The following is a 20,756-nucleotide window of genomic DNA, read 5'->3' as shown; positions in this document are numbered from 1 at the left end:
TTAAAATAATATTTGGAAATTACGTAAGAAGACTTGGAACGAGTACCGTAATATAATCATAATCTTTGAAAAACCTTAAAGTTAGCTCAGGTCATCATGCGTGACCTTGGCTTTGAGTTTTGAGCCACTAGTATTTTATATTTGCGTTGAATTACCGAGTAATTTAATTCTTGGAATCTGGAAGATTTTCTATTTCAAAAAACGACCTAGGCACAAGAGCACAAATATATTTGGCGCGATGTTTGAGGCCCCACTAGCAAGTAAGAGCTATACCAACTCCAGGCTGTTTTTTTATGCAGCTTGCATCTCTAAACAAACATTAATGTTTTAAGGCACTGATAACTTTTTGTTTTAGAAACAAAACAAGTTAAGTCCCTGGAAACTTCTCCTGCATGATTTCCATTTTTCTGTAATTTTCTTGGGGAACTGAGACGACAAAATATCAGGTAAATAACGTAATCGTTCTCTTCCACTTTGTCTTTGGAGAATACATAGTGTTTACCCCGAAATTGGGAAATATTTGGATAACTTTAATATATTTTATGTTTGTGAGAAATATTTATGGATTTACGTGCTTTAATACGTGTATATGAATACATATATCAATGCCTTGAGTGAATATGTTGCTATAGAAGATTAAACTAATGGTGATGTAAGAATAAGCTAAAACCACAAAAATCCACTGATTCGGACTAAAGAGAGAGAGAGAAATGATGCTTTAATATATATTTGTCATTACAATGTTCTTGATCTTGAAAGAGCTAACCCTTAAAAGTAGGGAAATCGCTCCTATTTATAGTTTTCCCTTATGGGCCTTATATACAACATAAAGCCCCTTTAGCATAAAGAAAACCCTAAAAGGATAAGGTTGGGCGCGTACGGTCGACACCCGTACGATTGCGGTACAATGACAGAACGGTCTTGACGCGTAGCAATTTTTGTAACTGATCACCCGGACTAACGGCCACGATCAACTCAGCCATGGAGAAACCGGACTAACGGCCACAATCAACTCGGCCATAGAGAAACCGGACTAACGGTCACGATCAACTCGACCATGGAGAAACCGGACCAAACGATTTCCTTCACTTTCTTCTGATCAACCACTTCTAGTGCAATACCTCCGGTCCGAAAGAAAGTCTTCATGCTCGTGCTTGTTTCTTTCTTCCCTCGATTCCCGGTCTCACCGGTCTAGCTTAAATTCAATTTTTACCGTATACAGATAGTCCCCACACTTCCCAGACCGTAGTTTTACCGGAGTAATGGGAAGTGGATGAGTCACCAAACCGGCGGTTTCATAAGCTCGTTCTTATCTTTTCATTTTGGCGGGAACAGTTACGTCACGTCCCGCTGCCATCAGCCACGTGTCTCATCCCGAACGGCCGCCGTAAAGCACGTCGTTTCAAATCATGTCTCATTAATTATGGGACACGTGGCACCCCCGGTTGGCCAACCTCTGCAACCTTCTGGGTTACCACGCCTATATAAGGCCATGCACCCCTTCATTTCACCATTTTACTTCTTTTCTTTCTTACTTCTTCTCTTCTGATCATTTTTATCTCATCTTTTTTGCTGGTTTCAACCGTTCTCATCCCCAAACTTGTTGCTTACATTGATTGTAAGAACCAGCTTTGTCAACCTTTCATCTGCTGTTTTTCGATTGAAAGTGCTGCTTTGTTTCTTCTCACTTTGCCATTTTGAATTTTTCTTTCAACTGCTGCTTCACCCTTTCTTATTTTTTAACTTGTTCCTTCTCCCTTATCGAATTCACCGGACCTCTTTTTTCGTTACCTAATTCAAATGTCTGCCAACACCGAAACCACCTCCCAGGATGTTCCCTCGGTTTCTTCTCAAGGAGCTGAGTCGACTTCTCAACCCAAGGGAAAAAACGTCGTTGAGCCCACTGCTTTAGACATAGTACCATCCAAACCCAACTACAACAAAGAATTTGAAGTCGAGAAGCCTTCCTCGGTTGCGGATAGAGGGTACGATGTAAGGCGATATCCCTCGTCCATTACCGAGGATAAACTTGATCAGGTCCGGGCTGATTGTGGATGGGATAACCGTCCGGTGCAAGTGTTCGCCCCCGGGCCTGACGAATCTATCACCGACCATAGGGAAGGCTTCTTGTACGTTTACACCTATCCCTTTACGCTCAAGCTTGACCCCCCAATCGATCCGGTTATTTTGGAGATGTGCCGGACATATAACGTAACCCTGGCCCAAATTGGTCCGATAATCTGGAGGGCCGTGGCCTGCCTCCGGCTGTTGGCCAACGATGCAAAAAAGGAATTCACGATGACTCATTTAATCCGTTTATATTCCCCGAGGCGATTCCGAGGGGGTGTGATAAAGCTCGCCAAGCGAGGCCGGAACCCGATCTTTTCGAAGATGGATGAAGACAGAGATCGGGGTTGGTTAGAGCACTTTGTTCAGGTGAGGAACGCGGACATTATTTCGGCTGATTATATGCCCTTCCCGGAGGAGTGGAATGACAACCGTAAGTTTCTCAGTTCTCCCTTCAATAATTATTCTTGAATGTTTTGTCAAACACTTGTATTCACACTATTTCCCCTTTTTCTCTTTTTATCAGCCGTGGCATAGATACCCCCGGCCGTCCCGAACATGAATGAGTGGGTTGGAGCACTCCTCGATCAACACACCCATGAAGAACTGACATGGGGAATCCTGTCGCGTGGCCGATGGGTTGCCCAAAATCATGGTAATACTATATTTGAATTAGGATATAATGTGTCTTCTACTTTTTTCTTTCCTTTCTATAACCTCTTTGGTATTTAGGTTTACCCAAGGGCTCGGTGGAGCCCAGACCGGAGACAGCAGCCGAGCAAGCTGTGCCGGTACCCGAATTTGATTCAGCGGGGTCATCCCGTATTATTGCTGCTGCCAATAAAAGGCGGAGAAAGCCCTCGGACAAAGGGCAGAAACCGAGGAAAAGGGCAAGGAGCGTCGTTCGGACTCTAAGAGATGAAGCAGAGCCCGATTTAATTATCCGAAGGGTCGGTGTGGCCCCCTCCGTCGAGTCTGTTCCAGAGGAAGAAGCCACCGTTCGCCATTTCCTTCAGCCGGGGAAAGACCTTCCGCTCCGGCTCTGCACACAGGTGGGGAAGAAATCCTTTACCCGGCTCCTCTAAGGTCAATTGAATACGTTGACATTTTAGGTGATGCTTCTTGTGAGGAGATTCCCCTACAAAGGACTAGGAGATCCGGGCTTAACTCGACTACTGAGGACGAACAAGGAGCTGAGCCGATACCTGACACCGAGGCTCTAGTGGATACCGGCTCACTGCCCGCTGGGGACGCAGCTGCAACATCTGAGGCACCTGCTCCTACCGAGGCCGCTGGTGCTACTCCGGCCTCTCCTACTCCTGCTCCGAGATCGGACAATCTCGATGATATGTTCTTAGAAACCCCTCCTGCAACCGGAAGCTACCGATTTCGGATATCTCCCTATCCCTCGAGCCACGAGGGCAGCTGGCAGGGTCATCGAGATTGGTTCGAGAGATAGCCTGGTGCGTATCTTCCCGGCCCCGAGTATGGAACATAGAAGGACCAGATCGGTCGTGGTCACCGTTCCTGAGGATTGCAGCTTTTTATCTCATCCGGTGGGAGTAGCAAGCTACTTGAGGCCCCTTGTCTCGGACTCGGATAAGTGGAAGATGACCGGAGTCCCCTGGCAGAGTCTCATTAACGAGGGCATGCACGCGGGCAATCGAGTAAGCTTATCTGCATATCCTTGCATAATTCATTGTGAATTTTAGCTTCTTGTTTATCCAAGTTTAACTTCTCGTTTCCTTTACAGAGTGTGGTGCTCGTCAATGAAGCCTTCATCCGTGCTCATCAAGAAGTTGACGACCTTAAGGGCCAGCTAGACGCCTGTGGTCGAGAAACGGAGAAGTTCCAAAGACTTTTTGCAAGTGAAGAGGATGAATTGAATCGAGCCGCGCACTTTTCAACTTTCAACCCGAGCTTGAAGCAAATACGCCGAAAACCTTCTTGCTAAAGGATGAATTGGCCGGGATGGTCGAGAAGAACCGGCTTTTGGAAGCGGACCAGGTCTGCCTTAGCCAAGATAATGCTCGTTTTTTTTCGAGGCTTGGTGAACTCGAAACCATTGTCTCTCAACTCCGGGGGGAGCTTGACTCGGTCAAGTCTGATGCCGTGAACATGGCCGAGAGGCATCGGCTACTTGAATCCGAGAGTGCTAAGTATAAGGAGAGAATGAGGGTGTTCGAGCGAAAAGCCGAGGACAGGGCCCAAATATACGACGAGCTGAAAACTGAACTCGAGGAGACGGCCGAGGCTAATGACCTTCTCAAAGCAGAGCTCGAGTCGGCCACTTAAATCCAAAGAATCCTCGATGAAAAGAGAGATGAATTAGTGGCCAAGCTGGCCCAGGCTGAGGATGATTTGGCAGATGCCCAAAGGAGTGTGGAGGCTGCCGAGGCTCATTCCACGATCATGGGTGGGTATGAACGGTGGAAGTCTCGGAGGCCACCCTCGAGCAAGCCGAGCATGGTTTTGCGGATCTCCCGCCCCGATACTCGAAGCTAAAAGGACCGAGGAAAAAGCCAAGAGCCGCCGATCGACTCCGAAGATTCCGGCGGACGATCCGAGCATTTACGGATCCGGTCCGCATCGAATAGATCAGGGCTTGTACTTATCTTTTATTTCGTTTTTGCCTTTTTGGCTTGATTTTTGTTTTTCAACTTCGTAGGAATTTCAGGTGTAAAAAACCTTACATATATGGAATGTGTATTTTCCGTTCCGATTCTCTTTATTCTTTTGCTTGAATGCCTGTTATGACTTTTGCCCGAATTGTCGGTCCGTTTTAAGGACAAGCAGAGACTCGGAGTCATTTTTTCGGACTGTGCCTGAATATTGGCTTTTCTCTTCGTCCGGTACGTTTTGTCCGGAATTTGATCGAGTGGTTTGCCCGTGGGACTTATTTATGCTATGTGAATTCAAACATCTCTGAATCACGTTAGGCATTTTTAGGACCGATATTTTTCGACTATTCACTTATCATGGATTAGGTTAGGACACTTGAATCCCTACCTTACCAATTTCTGATGTAGCAGTCCCCATTCGAGGGTGTTAAAGACTTTGGCTCGGTTCAATGTGACCTTGTTTCCTTTGTCGAATTTCGACTGTAGTGCCGGGAGTAGGGTATATGAATAAAGCAATGCCGAAATTCGGCGGTAATCACCGGGGTAGGTGCTTTAACAAGAAGACATATCTGAAATGCAATAATCCGAATTTTCAATAATCTTTGTATTGCAAGTATTCGTACGTACATACTATAAGAATTTTGTCCGTTTTCTTCTGTTTTTGCCGTAGCAAATACTAAGTGGACATGATTCATTCTGATCGTTTAGTCCTCACATCGAAACCTAATACAGAAGGTTCGATTTTGGTTTTGCCGTAGCAAATATTAAATGGACACGATTCATTCTGATCGTTTGGTCCTTACATCGAAACCCCATACAGAAGGTCCGGCTTTAGGCGAAGATAGGAAATACAAAAATCTCGAGGATTTTTCCGGGGTAGCATTAATTAGAATTCACTTGCTTTGTTGAGCTCCTCCGTTTTCGACTAACTGGGGTAAACCTCGATGTGGGTATAGTAGTCCCTTAGTGCTTATCCGAGCTGCAAGATCGGGTAAGCACTATCAAGTCCCCACTCGTAGGGTGTGGCCTCGAGTTTCCGGGAATTTGTCCTCATCTTTATCTAGTAACACGTTGTACTTGTTGCCTCATTAAAAACCTTATCGGAAAACCCATTTTGGGACAAAACCGTACTAAGGAAAAGAGTGTAACACGCGTTTTTTCGGACCTAGCACCTAACTTTATCCGGTACTCGACTTCAAAAAAAGAAAAGGTTAATAAATAAACACAAGTGTCCATACCTTTTAGCAAAGTAGATCTCTTCAAATGAGCCACATTCCGATTATTGCGCAAACATTTGCCGTCCATGGATTCCACTGATATGGTCCTTTGCCGATTTCCTCGGTTATCTTGTACGGCCCTTCCCTGGGCCCGGACCCGGTTTTCCATCGTTGGGATTCTTGGTGTTCAAGGTTACTTTCCGAAGCACCAGTTCCCAACTTGGAAATGTCAAAAATTGGCCCTCCGCCGTAGTACCTTTCCATTCTCTCGCCTGGGAACCGTAGTACGGACCAACGTGTTTTCGCAAAGTTCATCCGTGAGATCCAGTTTTACGGCCATGGCCTCCTCGTTTGACCCCTCTGTGGTGTACCTGAATCGGAGACTCGATTCACCAACTTCTATGGGAATGAGGGCTTCGGCCCCGTAGACCAACGAGAAGGGTGTTTCTCCCATGCTTGATTTCGATGTGGTTCTGTAAGCCCACAATACCTCCGGTAGTACTTCCTCCAAAGGATGTTTTGATGTTTCAAGTCTTTTCCTCGATTTTGAATTATTGTTTTATTCGTGGATTTCGCCTGTCCGTTCGCACACTGGTGATACGGAGTTGATACGATTTTCTTGATCTTCAACCCTTCGAAGAAATCATTGACTTTGTTGCCAACGAACTGAGGACCATTATCATAAGTTATCTCGGCCGGGATACCGAAATGACGGATAATGCGGTCCCATATGAAGTCAAAAACCTCATTTTCTCTAATCTTTTCGAAGGCCTGCGCTTCAACCCATTTAGAGAAATAGTCAGTCATAAACAAAATAAAACGGGCCTTACCTGGTGCCCATGGCAATGGACCAACAATGTCCATTCCCCACTTCATGAAGGGCCAAGGTGACATTACCGAGTGTAGCAACTCTCCCGATTGGTGAATCATCGGGGCATGTCTTTGACACCCATCACATTTCAGGACAAAATTCTTCAAATCTTCCTCCATCCAATTCCAATAATAACCAGCTCTGATAATTTTTTGGACTAATGCTTCTGCACCGGAGTGGTTTCCACAGGTCCCTTTGTGGACTTCTCTCATGACGTAATCGGTTTCTCCGAGACCCAAACATTTGGCCAAGGGCCCGAAAAAAGACCATCGATACAATTGGCCGTCCACTAAGCAGAATCGTGTTGCTTTTGTCCTTAATGACCGTGATTCTTTTGGGTCACTTGGGAGCTTTCCATCCTGCAAGTAGTCGACGTACTTGTTGCGCCAATCCCATGTTAGGCCCATCGTGTTTATTTCAGCATGCCCGGATTCTATCGCCGAATTCATTAATTGTACCATGGTGCCGGGGTTAATCTCTTCCCCTTCGACTGAAGAGCCCAAATTGGCCAATGCATCGAGCATCGTTCGCTCCCCGGTACATGCCGCATGATCCATTCTTTAAAGCTGGTGCGCATCACTTGGATTTTTTCCGTATACCTTTGCATCCATTCGTCCTTAACCTCAAAGACGCCATTCACCTGGTTAACGACCAAGAGAGAGTCGCATTATGCCTCAATTAATCCCCTCCCCCCCCCATACTTTGAGGTAATTCCAAACCTGCAATCATGGCCTTATACTCGGCTTCATTGTTAGTCAATTTAATAGTTCTAATGGATTGTCGAATGGTATCCCCGGCGGGAGTTCTGAGGACGATTCCTAGCCCGAAACCTTTGAGGTTCGAGGCCCCGCCCGTGTGTAACGACCAAATACCCGCAGCCTTTCCCGAGGTTAACAAAAGTTCTTTCTCAACCTCGGGGACCATAGCCGAGGTGAAGTCTGCCACAAAATGGGCCAAGATTTGGGACTTGATGACCGTCCGAGGTTTGTATTCGATATCATATCCGCTAATCTCTACGACCCATTTAGTTAGTCTACCCGATAATTCCGGTTTATGCATGATGTTCTTTAGAGGGTAAATAGTCACTACACATATCAGATGGCATTTAAAGTAAGGCTTGAGCTTTCTAGAAGCACTTATCAATGCCAATGCCAATTTTTCTAGGTGGGGATAACGGGTCTCCGCATCCCCTAAAGTTCTACTCATATAATATATAGGGAATTGCATACCTGATTCTTCTCGGACCAAAACACCACTTACCGCTACCTAGGATACGGCAAGGTAGAGCAAAAGCTGCTCGTCCACTTTCGGTGTGTGCAGTAGAGGCAGGCTAGAAAAGTATCTTTCAATTCCTGTAAGGCCTTTTGGCATTTCGGTGTCCAGGTGAAGTCATTTTTCTTCCTTAATAAGGAGAAGAAACGGTGACTCTTGTCCGAGGATCTCGCTATGAACCGACTTAGTGTCGCTATACTTCCGGTGAGCCTCTGCCCTTCCGGTGAGCCTCTGCACTCCTTTGACGTTATTTACCACCTCAATGTCCTCGATGGCTTTAATCTTGTCCGGGTTGATTTCAATTTCCCAGTTAGACACCATGAAACCCAAGAACTTGCCCGACCGGACACCGAAGGTGCATTTCTCCGGTTGAGCTTCATATTGTATTTGCGGAGTACATCGAAAGTTTCCTGCAAATGTTTTAAATGGTCCTCTGCTTCCAGGGACTTGACAACCATGTCATCAATATAAACTTCCATTGTTTTCCCTATCTGTTCTTCAAATATCCCATTAACTAGGCATTGATTGGTAAGTTGCACCGGCATTTTTTAATCCGAAGGGCATGACATTGTAACAGTAAGTCCCATACCGGGTAATAAAGGATGTTTTCTCTTGATCCTCCGGGTGCATCCGGATTTGGTTATACCTGGAGTAAGCATCGAGAAAACTTAACATCTCATGTCCGGCCGTCGTATTGATCATTCTATCGATGTGAGGCATCGAAAATGAATCCTTCGGGCATGCTTTGTTTAGATCCTTATAATCAACGTACATTCGAAATTTATTACCTTTTTTCGGCACCACCACTACGTTAGCCAGCCAATCCGGGTATTTTACCTCCCGAATAGAGCCTATTTTCAAAAGCTTTGGTACCTCATCCTTTACGAAGGCGTGCTTTGGTTCTCGCTTACGGGCCTCCGCTTCGCTTCCACCGGGAAATCTCCCGTCGAGGCCGAGCTTGAGTTGTTACTTCCGGGCACACCCGTCATATCTATATGGGACCATGCGAAACAATCGGCATTAGCTTGAAGAAATTTAATTAACTTATTCCTGAGCTCCGAGGTTAACCCCGTGCCCATGTATACCTTTCTATCCGGTAGATATTCAAACAAGATGACTTGCTCCAACTCCTATACTGTAGACTTGGTTGCATCCGAGTCATCCGGCAAGACGAATGATCTGGGTACACCGAAATCATCCTCTTCATGCTCCGGGTCCAACCCCTTCTGCTCCGTTGTCGAACCCGTGTACTTTAGTTGCTATTTAGAGTCCTTGCCCCCGGTGACTCATCTTCTTTTTATCCGATTTTTGGGAAGGGGTGAGGCTTCCTTGACCGCGAACATTTCCCTTACAGCGGGCTGTTCACCTCGGATGGTTTTTATCCCCTCCGGGGTCGGGAATTTTAGTAGCTGATGTAATGTCGATGGCACGGCCCTCATGCTATGTACCCATGGTCTACCCAAAGAATGCATTATACTTCATATCTCCTTCGATTACGTAGAACACCGTTTGTTGAATCGTGCCGTCAATGTTGACCGGCAAAGAAATCTCCTCCTTCGTGGTTTCACTCGCCATATTGAACCCGCTGAGCACTCGGGCTACCGGTATGATCTGATCGAGTAGCCTTAGCTGTTCAACCACTCTCCACCGGATGATGTTGGCTGAGCTACCTGGGTTAATCAAAATACGTTTAACTTGCGATTTAAAAATACGAATAGAAATTACCAACGCATCATTGTGCGGTTGAATGACGCCTTCTGCATCCTCGTTGCTGAAAGTGATAGAACCCTCGGGCATGTAATCCGTGCCGCTTCTCGCGTACAATGGAAACCTTTGTCCGTTTCATCATCGGGCCCCGAGGCGCATCCATACCCCCGATTATCATGTTGATTATATGCTGAGGTTCCACCGGTTCAACCCATTTGTTTGACTCACTTTTCTTGTAGTGGCCTTTAGCTCGCTCACTCAGGAATTCACGAAGGTGACCATTTTTCGAAAACGGGCCACCTCCTCTCTTAATCGGGCGGCTTCGCCCGTGTGCCCGCGAGTTTCGTGGTACTCACATATCACGTTCGAGTCCCGCCGACCGGGATCGATCTCAATGGTCTCGCCATCTTGCTTCTCGCGATACGACCTATGGCCGAGACGAGATCCGAGGTATTGACGCCGAAGTTGTATTCCGATATCCTTGGCGGTCTCTCGTTGGTAGCCGAGCTCCCGACATCACTTCTAAATGACAGACCTCGACTGTTCGATGGCCGCTCGGTTCGTTTATCTCCCCGGCTGGAGAATTGGCAGGGATCAATCCTCGATTTTTTCGACCTGAAGCTTGGTTTTTCTGAATGAGAGTATGACCGATATCTTTCCCTCGATGGTCTTGACTCCGGATCGTAATTTTTCCTCGATCTCTCAAAGCTTTTGTTCATATTTACGGGCCCCGGGGGAAGTTCAAGTTGGTCATCCTCTATCCGAATCTTTGATTTGTATCTGTTATGGACATCCGCCCAGGTCACAGCCTCGTATTCCAGCAAGTTTTCCTTTAGTTTGAATGAGGCTGTCGAGCTCCGAGGATTGAGTCCTTTGGTAAAAGCTTGTGCAGCCTATTCCTCCGGAACCGGAGGGAGCTCCATCAGTTCCTTTAGGAACCGGTTGACAAATTCAAGTAATAACTCATCATCCCTTTGGGCTATACAGAAAATATCCACCTTACGGGCCTACACCTTTTTGGCACCGGCATGAGCTTTTATGAACGCATCCGTGAGCATTTCGAAAGAAGTGATTAAATGCTCGAGCAGATGGTCGTATCAAGTCAATGGTCCCTTCGACAGAGTTTTCCCAAACTTTTTCAACAACACGGATTCAATTTCATCCTCTTCAATATCATTGCCTTTTATGGCACAGGTGTATGAAGTCACGTGTTCCTGAGGGTCCATTGTACCGTCATATATTTCGGATATCGGCATTTCAACCTCTTCGGGATCAATTTCGAGCCGCACCGAGGAAAAGGCCTCTGAATGTACCTCTTCGAATCCGGTCCTTTCAGAATAGGCGTGGCCCCCAGGATCTGATCCACCCGAGAGTTATATGTTTCCACCCTCTTCTCAGTCGAGTCTACCCGCTTCGCCAATGTTTCGAGCATTCTCAAAACTTCGGTGGATGAACCAGCTCCGAACCCATTGCTCTCGACCATCCATGTTTCATCCCTTCTGGGCTCGGCAACACCTTTCGTCTTCTCCGGGGCCGTTTCATCATTTTTGCTTTGTAACTGGGCTATTGCGACTCCTTGTTCGGTAGTAGCTGCTCTCTGTTCCTGCAACATTTTAAAAATTAGACGTAAGTTAATATCATCCGGGGTATTCGGCACTTTCTGGCCTTGTGCCCGGGACAAAGTAATTGAATTGTGAGTATTTAAGGGATCGGTGGCCCGGTACAGGCGGCATTCTCCCGGTTCACGGTGTTCGCGTCGGTGAGGCTCTCCCTCAAATCAACGGGGTTTGGGTCAACGGGCTCTTCGCCGGTAAGCCCCATAGCCCACCGTTCTCATTTTCGGCCACAATCTCGTTGTTGTTGACGTGACTGTGATTGTCCACCGCTTGCCATTTGGTCCGTTTTCACAGAGATGAACAAAAGATTTTTTTAATCTTAATGGGTAAGAGATAGAAACCAAGATCAAAGACCACTATTATCCTAGCCCCACGGTGGGCGCCAAACTGTTTACCCCGAAATTGGGAAATAAGTTGAATTTGTAAGTGAGATATAGGATATGTGGATAACTTTAATCTATTTTGGGTTTGTGAGAAATATTTATGGATTTACGTGCTTTAATACATGTATATGAATACATATATCAATGCCTTGATTGAATATGTCGCTATAGAAGATTAAACTAATGGTGATGGAAGAATAAGCTAAAACCACAAAAATCCACTGATTCGGACTAAAGAGAGAGAGAGAAATGATGCTTTAATATATTTTTGCTATTACAATGTTCTTGATCTTGAAAGAGCTAACCCTTAAAAGTAGGGAAATGCCTCCTATTTATAGTTTTCCCTTATGGGCCTTGTATACAACATAAAGCCCCTTTGGCATAAAGGAAACCCTAAAAGGATAAGGTTGGGCCGTACGGTCTGACACCCGTACGATTGGTAGTACAATGTGGCAGAACGGTCTTGACGCGTGACAATTTTTGTAACTGATCACCCGGACTAATGGCCACGATCAATTCGGCCATGGAGAAGCCGGAATAACGGCCACGATCAACTCGGCCATGGAGAAACCGGACTAACGGTCACGATCAACTCGGCCATGGAGAAACTGGACCAAATGATTTCCTCCACTTTCTTCTGATCAACCACTTGTAGTGCAATACCTTCAGTCTGAAAGAAAGTCTTTATGCTCGTGCTTGTTTCTTTCTTCCCTCGATTCCCGGTCTCACCGGTCTAGCTTAAATCCGATTTTTACCGTATACACATAGATGAATGCATATCACGTCTCTGGATCTTCTATGTAATAACAGTCAAGAATTTATTGAGATACATTTCAATCCCCTAGTCCTGTAAAATTCTTCTTGGTCATCTATTTTGAACACATTTCTTTCTTTGTCCCAAAACAAACTTTGTTTGTGAAGAATAAGATGACTATTGCATTTCATCATATAAGTTAGTCTTTGTTTGTAATGCATGTTTATATAGATAACTTAACAAGCAGAAGACAAGTAGATCAAGTGCTACTAGTATGTACTCCTAACAATTTTTATAACTCTATATTTTCTGTATCTTGATTAATGAATTAATACTCGTTTTTTCTTTTTCCGTTTCATTATTTTGGTTCAGCAGAGGTCATGAAGAGTCTTGGAACTCCATTCGAGGGCATTGCAAAGGATATTCGAGGAAGAACGTCTTGCTACAAGCAGGATTGGATTGCAGGAATCAGATCCGGAATAGGGTATATACGGATTAGTTTTATTACTAGTATTCTTTAGTTGTTCTTAAAACAAAATTTGTAAACAAGAATTTGCATATTTCTTGCTTTTAATCGATCTGTTGTATATAAATGTACGCCAGGATATTGGCTCCAACTACGTATATCTTCTTTGCATCTGCTCTACCAGTGATTGCTTTTGGAGAACAATTGAGCCGAGAGATAGGTTTTTTTACAATACCAATCGCTAATCAGTCGCTAAATTGCTCGTAGCTAACATAATTTATGATAATCCATTGTTAATCCGTCTCTAAATAGGATTAGTGACGGATTTTGCTGCTTAGCTATGGAATGTGTCCACCTCTAATTCCTATTTTTTCAGTAGTGTTTCAAACTCACTTCTTCATAATTAAGAATATTGTGATCACATATTTTTGTAGTGACCATACGTTTAATTTCCTGTTGACTTGATTTGAATATGTTAGATGGGAGCTTGAGCACTGTGGAAACTTTAGTTTCCACATCTATTTGTGGTATCATTCATTCCATACTGGGTAGCCAACCTCTTCTGTTATTAGGAGTTGCAGAACCTACTATCATTATGTACAGTTACCTCTACAAGTTTGCCAAAGATAGAGAAGACTTGGGACAGACCCTTTACTTGGCTTGGACTGGATGGTATGTTACTGTGCTGGAAACTAATACTCCCTCTGCTTCAATTTGTTTGTCTTAGCACTATTTATGCAGTCAAATGCTATTTTCTTTGACCAAATTTTTTTAAAATATTTTCTAAATATTTTGAACTATTAACTATTGTGACTTATAGTACTTTATACAGTATGTAGTTTCTAAATATGTAAATTTTATTTTTAAAAAAGTTGAATATTCCTGTCCGAATTCACACCGAAAATTAGTCAGTTTGACCCTCCTACTCCGAATCAAGCCAAACAAATCGAAACCGAGGGAGTATATGCTCAATTTTAAGGATGTTGTTCAATAGAGAATATCGTCATTCTCATATCTATGATGTAATTTAATTTTGCAGGATTTGTGTCTGGACAGCTCTCATATTGTTTCTTCTAGCAATATTTAATGCCTGCTCTATCGTCAATAGATTTACAAGGATTGCTGGAGAGACTTTTGGCATGCTTATCACCGTGCTTTTCATGCAAGAAGCAATTAAGGTATTCCAACTGCACAAACAGATTTATGTTTCTCAAGGAATGAAGTCTTAGGTGTGTTTGGTATTCTAATTTTTTCATGGTTGGTAGGTTAAAGTGTTTTGAAAAATATTTTTTCTAAGAAACAAGTTCCTTAAAAATGAGAAAAAATAACTTCACCTTAATGACCGCAGTAGGGAAAACAGTTTTATAAATACATTCCAAGTTCATTGTCTACTTTCCACCCACCCAACGCCCCCAACCCCACCCTTTGACCATTCCACCTCAGCACCCCCGCCACCACTGAACCCCTGCTTTCCACCTCATCTCATCTCTTAGTATTTTGCTAGATTATATCTTTTAATTATTTACCAAATACTAAAAAATAAATAATAAACTCACTTGTTTTTCAAGAAAGATTTTCTAGAAAAACATTTTCCGTCGTACCAAATATACCCTTAATCAGGTCGCATTTGAATTTCAATTATAATTTCTGCAGGGAATAGTCAGCGAGTTTCACATTCCAAAATCGGAGGATCCAAGTTCAGAGGAATATCAATTCCATTGGCTTTACACAAACGGGCTACTTGGAATCATATTCACTATTGGCCTTCTCTATACAGCCTTAAAGAGCAGGAAAGCAAGGTCATGGTGGTACGGCACAGGTTTGTAAATCCAAACATTTGATAGTACTCCCTCTGTCCCAGTTTTAAGTACAAACTTTTTTTTTTTTTAGTTTCTTCTAAATAGAAGACACCGTTTTATATATTTTAGAAAAAATGCATGAGATGATTAATAGATGACTTGCTTTTTACCACAAAAGTATTTCCTTCTTAAAATCAGTGTCTAATTAAACACCACGATCACATAAAATGGGATAATACTCAATCTCAATTTATGTGGCACACTTTCCTTTGTAGTCTGTCAAAAAAGAATGTCATTTTTTTTTTTTATAATTAGAAATTAACAAATTAACTTTGAAATTCCCTTTGTACCTTTAATGAAATGATTTATAGACGCACAAATATTTCAGGTTTGTTTTAGATCAGATATTTTAAAGGTCTTCCTTTCTTTGTAAAACTTTGTGCTTAATCAAACGCGGCCACATAAATTGGGACGGGGGAGTATGTATTGTCATTTCATCAACATTCATGAATGGGTCTCGTAAATTTATTTTCATGTTAACTGAGCAGGCTGGTTTAGAAGCTTCATAGCTGATTATGGAGTTCCCTTGATGGTACTTGTGTGGTCAGCTCTCTCATTCATGGTGCCAGGAAAAGTTCCATCTGGAGTTCCTAGAAGGCTCTATAGTCCCCTTCCCTGGCAATCCGCTTCTGTATATCACTGGACTGTACTTAAGGTGTGAAAAAGTTGTGTAACCATCTTTAATTAACTTGTTAATGAGAAATCTTGTAATGTAACACATACCTAAACTGCAGGATATGGGGAAAGTTCCTCCAGCATACATATTTGCTGCCATAATACCAGCTCTGATGATAGCTGGATTCTATTTCTTCGATCACAGTGTTGCTTCGCAGTTGGCTCAACAAAAGGAGTTCAACCTAAAAAATCATTCTGCCTATCATTATGATATCTTACTCTTGGGATTTATGGTATCCCCTATCTATCTATCTATCTGTCATTAATTATTTGTTTCTGTTTGAATAATGACATGGGTTGATACTTCTCAGACTTTGCTATGTGGTTTGATTGGATTGCCTCCTTCAAATGGTGTCCTGCCACAATCCCCTATGCATACTAAAAGCTTGGCTGTTCTTAAGAAGCAGGTAATGCATATTTTCCATTTCAGTTTATGTTATAATATTTTCTTATTTAATCCTTTCTAAAAAGAGTGATAGATTTCTATATTTAGAAACATCTAACTATAAATTTCACATTGTACCCTTAATGTAAAGTTTTTATAGCTAGACAAATGTTATGGCATGTTTAAGACGGTAAGTTTCAAAAGTTTTATGACCACACAACTCTTATGATATGTTTAAAATCACAAATTTTAAAAGTCTCTATTTTTTACTTAAACTCTGTACCGAGTCAAACTATGTCACATAAAATTGGAACGGAGGGAGTAACTGAATCTGGATGGTTGTTATATATGCTACTGGTTGTTGCCTCTAGCGTTAGCTGCTAATTTGAATGCTAACATACTATGTTATTAATGCTAATTAACCAGCTGATTCGGAAGAAGATGGTCGAAAGTGCAAAGGAGAGTATCAAGCAAAAAGCTAGCAACTCTGAAATCTATGGAAACATGCAAACTGTATTCATAGAAATAGACAGTTCTCCTGTTGTAAGTCTTATCTTCCTATTCTGTTTAGCACTTTCAAAAAAGCAAAGTTGTGTTTATCCAACTCGACCAATGATGGTACAACTTTAGTGTTCAATACTTGAGACTCATGACACACACACACACACACACACACATATATATATATATATATATATATATATATGTATATGTATAAAATCATTCTTTTCCATTGCAGACTGCAGTAATTAAAGAGTTGGAAGACTTGAAGGAGGCAATAATGAAACGCGAAACTGAAGATGTAGATGGTGAAAAGTCAAATAGTATATTTGATCCAGAGAAGCATATTGATGCTTACTTGCCCGTTCGAGTGAATGAACAAAGAGTGAGCAATCTATTACAGTCACTACTAGTGGCAGCATCAGTAGGTGCTATGCCAGTGATAAAGAAGATACCAACCTCAGTTCTTTGGGGATATTTTGCTTATATGGCTATTGACAGCCTGCCTGGAAATCAACTATGGGAAAGAATCTTGCTTCTCTTCATCACCCCTGGCAGGAGATTTAAGTAAGTCCATCAATTTGTAGTATATGATCACTGAAGTAAATAATCTTTGTATTCAATTTTATGTGATACCTTTTTCCACTTTATTCTATGTCAAGCAGAATGACATATTTCTATATTTGGAAACAATTTAACTTCAAATTTACCATGATGGCAGGGTTCTAGAAGGGGTGCATGCATCTTTTGTGGAGTCAGTACCATTCAAATACATCGCAATCTTCACAGTATTCCAATTTGTCTTTTTACTAGTGTGTTTTGGAGTCACTTGGATTCCCATAGCTGGCATTCTCTTCCCATTGCCATTCTTTCTCCTCATAAGCATAAGGCAGCATTTGCTACCCAAGTTGTTCCACCCTCGTCATTTGCAAGAGCTTGATGCAGCTGAGTATGAGGAAATTGCTGGTTCTCCTCAACGTGCACTTAGTTTCTCTTTCAGTGTATGTTATGTCTGCTACCTTCATTAATTTCCATGTCTTAAAAACAAGAGATTATGGTCAAAAACACACTGAACTATCACATTTTCGTGAGTTTCCTACCTGAACTTCAGGTGTGCGAGAAAAGGAAACAATTGATAGTTGAGGTGTGTTTAGATAAATAGTTGGTGATAGTTTAGGTATGAAACTAGTACACCTTATAGTTCAGTTAGGATACTCACAGAAAAAGTGATAGTTTAGGTGTGTTTTTGATCATCAACTCTAAAAACAAATCTATATCTATAGCTATATTTATGCTGTCAAATTTATTAGGAAACGGAGGCTACTATTCCTAGAACTGAAGAAGGAGAAATCGAAATTTCGATGTCTTTCGAGATATTGGATGCACTTACGACCGAGAGGAGAGTTGAAAGTCAGGACCGCCAGTTCCAGCGAGGCCGATAAGCACCCACAAGTACGTACCTTGACAATATGAATATGATGTTCCCGATGTTACATTTCATGTGACAACCACTATTTTCTGTTTAGTCCATTTCAAAAAGATCACATTTTTATATTTGGAAACAATTTAATTTTAATTCAACTAAAAAGTGGTTATAACGTATGTCCGGTGAAATTGACTAAAAAAGATGCTCAACTTGGCATTTACATAAATATTACCCTTTCTGTTTCTTTTTTCGAAACTAATTTATAGCTAGTCCGTTGCAAAATGAATAATAGCTTTCTATATTTGAAAATAATTTAATTTTAGACTTCAAATTATTTTAGTGGCACACAAAAATCCCATGACATGTTTAAGGATACAAGTTTCAAAAATCATTTTTTTTTTCTTAATCCCTATGCCAATCAATCATCTTCGCATAAATCGAAATAGAGAGGAATTTAGAAGTCACTTGAAAAGGTTTATGTTGACGGAGGTTAATGATACCTTTGCAGGTTCATCCCAACTGATGACACAGAATCTGATGACAAGGAACTATATGATGAATACAAGTATTGAATATGTGTATAAACTATAATACGAACCAATCGAAAGTGAAGAGAAATAAAGATATCAAAATCTCTATGCATGGTTCTATATTCTAGTGAAATTTTTAATGTTTTTGGTTTGGTATCACTGCAAGAACATGTGATGTAGAGTGTATAATGCTATAAAGATGTAGGTCTAGCATGAGAGTGAACTTTATACCAGTACTCAACAAGCAGGCAGATATCGCTTTGAGAATGTACAATTTCTACTCGCTTTTTGTTTTTTCCTTTTGGCTCCATTCCGTTTTATATTATCTATTTTTTTTTCTTTTTTTCAAGTTCATACTTGAATAGTAACACATATTCACATGCTAATATCAATGGCTTAAATATAATTAATTAAAGAAAGTTAACCAAAGTTAGAATAATAAATATCAGCAAGAATTCAAGTAGATCCCAGAAATGCTTGCATGACCTACTTTCTATCTTAATTAATACACGATTTTTGCCTATGGGATAGAACACATTACTCTACCTGTCACGTTCCAAATCGGAGAACGTGCGGGTACCTACCCTTTTCCCACCTGATAGGCGAACCCGTCCCTTAATATTCAACAACAATAAAATAACCCAACCAACATAAATATCTAACAAGTCTGAAATAGATAAGTAAATAAGTGCAAAAATATTACATCAATCCCAAAATCTAGTCTAGGCCGTACAAGAGCCACTAAATAACTAAAAGTCGGAATACATAGTCTCAAAATGAAATACTGTATCAAAAAGTAGCGAATTAGACAAGTAAAATAGGAGGAGTCATTCGGGCTGCGGATGCGCCATGTGCTCATCCTAGATGCTCGTCAGCAATGCCTCGGAAGTCAATCTCGATGGGAAGAAGTCGATCCAGCCACGTACTTTGCACTCATAAAAGAATGCAGCAAGGTAGAATCAGTACAACGACACGTACTGAGTAGGCATCATAGGCCGCCAACAGTTAGCTAACATATATATATAAGTAAGAGACTGAAAGCTAAACATGCTCACAAGTAGTACAATCAACAATGTCCAAGAATGGAATCACAATCGCTAAATATCAAGTCCAAATGTCACCATAAGTACAAAATACCCAATCCAAATGTCTTCACAAGTATAGATCACCAAGTCTGAATATCACCACAAATACAAGTACCAATTCCAAATCCAACTATACGAATCTGTAAATAAGAATGCAATGCAATGCAATGATACATACACGCTCCAGGCGGAATACCTCCACGCACTTAGTCATGACCCGCTGGGACCCGTGAAGTCCATGGACTTGCTGTGGGGCACAACCCGATCCCATATCTGTTGCGGAATGTGCAACCCGGTCTAATATATGTTGCAGAACGTGCAACCCGGTCCAATATAAGTGTTGCGGCGCGCAACTCGATCCCACTATACAAGTATGAATGCATGCATGATATGAATGACGACAAGAGTATATCAATGCCAAATCGTGCCACACATGGACACCTATCACAAGAGTCTATCAATATCAATAGTGCCACATATGGACACATATCACAAGGAACTATCAATATCAAGTCTAGTATCAAGAACGGGGAAACAAGCCAATAGATCACAACAAGGCAACAAGTCACAATCAAATAGCTGTACCAACCTAAGTGATCTATCCCAACTTCATACCAGAAGGCGTAACATGCTTTCTCCAACAATCACTAACTCTACATATGCCTCGCTAACCGAAGTCTAACCATAAGGTAAACCGTAACCTACCTAGTAGCCGAGCAGGAGCCACAAACAATCAAACCTTTGCCTTTCCCTTTCATTGCGCCTCCAAATAGTCAAAGTCTAATCATATTCAAATTCTATATTAGAAATCATGTAGAACAACACCCATATTGCTATACTTATCGTTTGGGTCAAATTCAGCTATGGAGATAGGGGAAACGGGCTGACAAAGGTAAAATGGTCATTTCGAAAGTGAAATACGCAATTCCATGTTCTAGGAGCTCAATCTACTAAACAATTGATAAAATAACTCAAGAATAGGCTAATTTCGAGATTCAAGTGAAAACCCCCAATTTGGGTATGAACCCTAATTTTTCAATCTTCAAATTAATCGACACAAATGGAAGATTCAAGCCTATTAGCTATGAAATCATCAGATTCTATGATTTGATTTGTTACACTCTAGAAAATTTCAAGTTACTAAGGCTGCAGACGACTTAATTTGAGCTCAAGGAGGAGCAACTATTACAAGTATAAAGGATGCAATTCTACTGTATTAGCATGAGGATAGCATGAGTATGATATTTGGAATTCGTACAATATGATTGGAATGATACGTTAAAAGATATATAGCCCTCGTAACCGTAAGCTGAGGTGGGGC

The 20,756-nt window shown here is 41.9% G+C and overlaps 1 protein-coding gene across 1 annotated transcript; it reads left to right on the top strand.

The window, feature by feature from the left end:
• The first annotated feature begins 425 nt into the window (after window positions 1-425).
• LOC132045500 (boron transporter 4-like) lies at window positions 426-17,836 on the top strand. The gene is made up of 13 exons (XM_059436087.1): window positions 426-446; window positions 12,884-12,992; window positions 13,112-13,194; window positions 13,454-13,646; window positions 14,014-14,152; window positions 14,628-14,793; window positions 15,322-15,488; window positions 15,568-15,741; window positions 15,820-15,915; window positions 16,320-16,436; window positions 16,633-16,961; window positions 17,116-17,395; window positions 17,705-17,836. Exons 2-13 carry the CDS (start codon window positions 12,889-12,891, stop codon window positions 17,834-17,836), a joined length of 1,980 nt encoding a protein of 659 aa, XP_059292070.1. The 5' UTR covers window positions 426-446; window positions 12,884-12,888.
• Window positions 17,837-20,756: the final 2,920 nt, after the last annotated feature.

This window comes from Lycium ferocissimum, unplaced genomic scaffold, assembly GCF_029784015.1.
Source record: "Lycium ferocissimum isolate CSIRO_LF1 unplaced genomic scaffold, AGI_CSIRO_Lferr_CH_V1 ctg6791, whole genome shotgun sequence".
NCBI lineage: Eukaryota > Viridiplantae > Streptophyta > Magnoliopsida > Solanales > Solanaceae > Lycium > Lycium ferocissimum.
The sequence above is the reverse complement of the archived record's forward strand: the minus strand, read 5'-3'. Positions and strand labels throughout refer to the sequence as shown.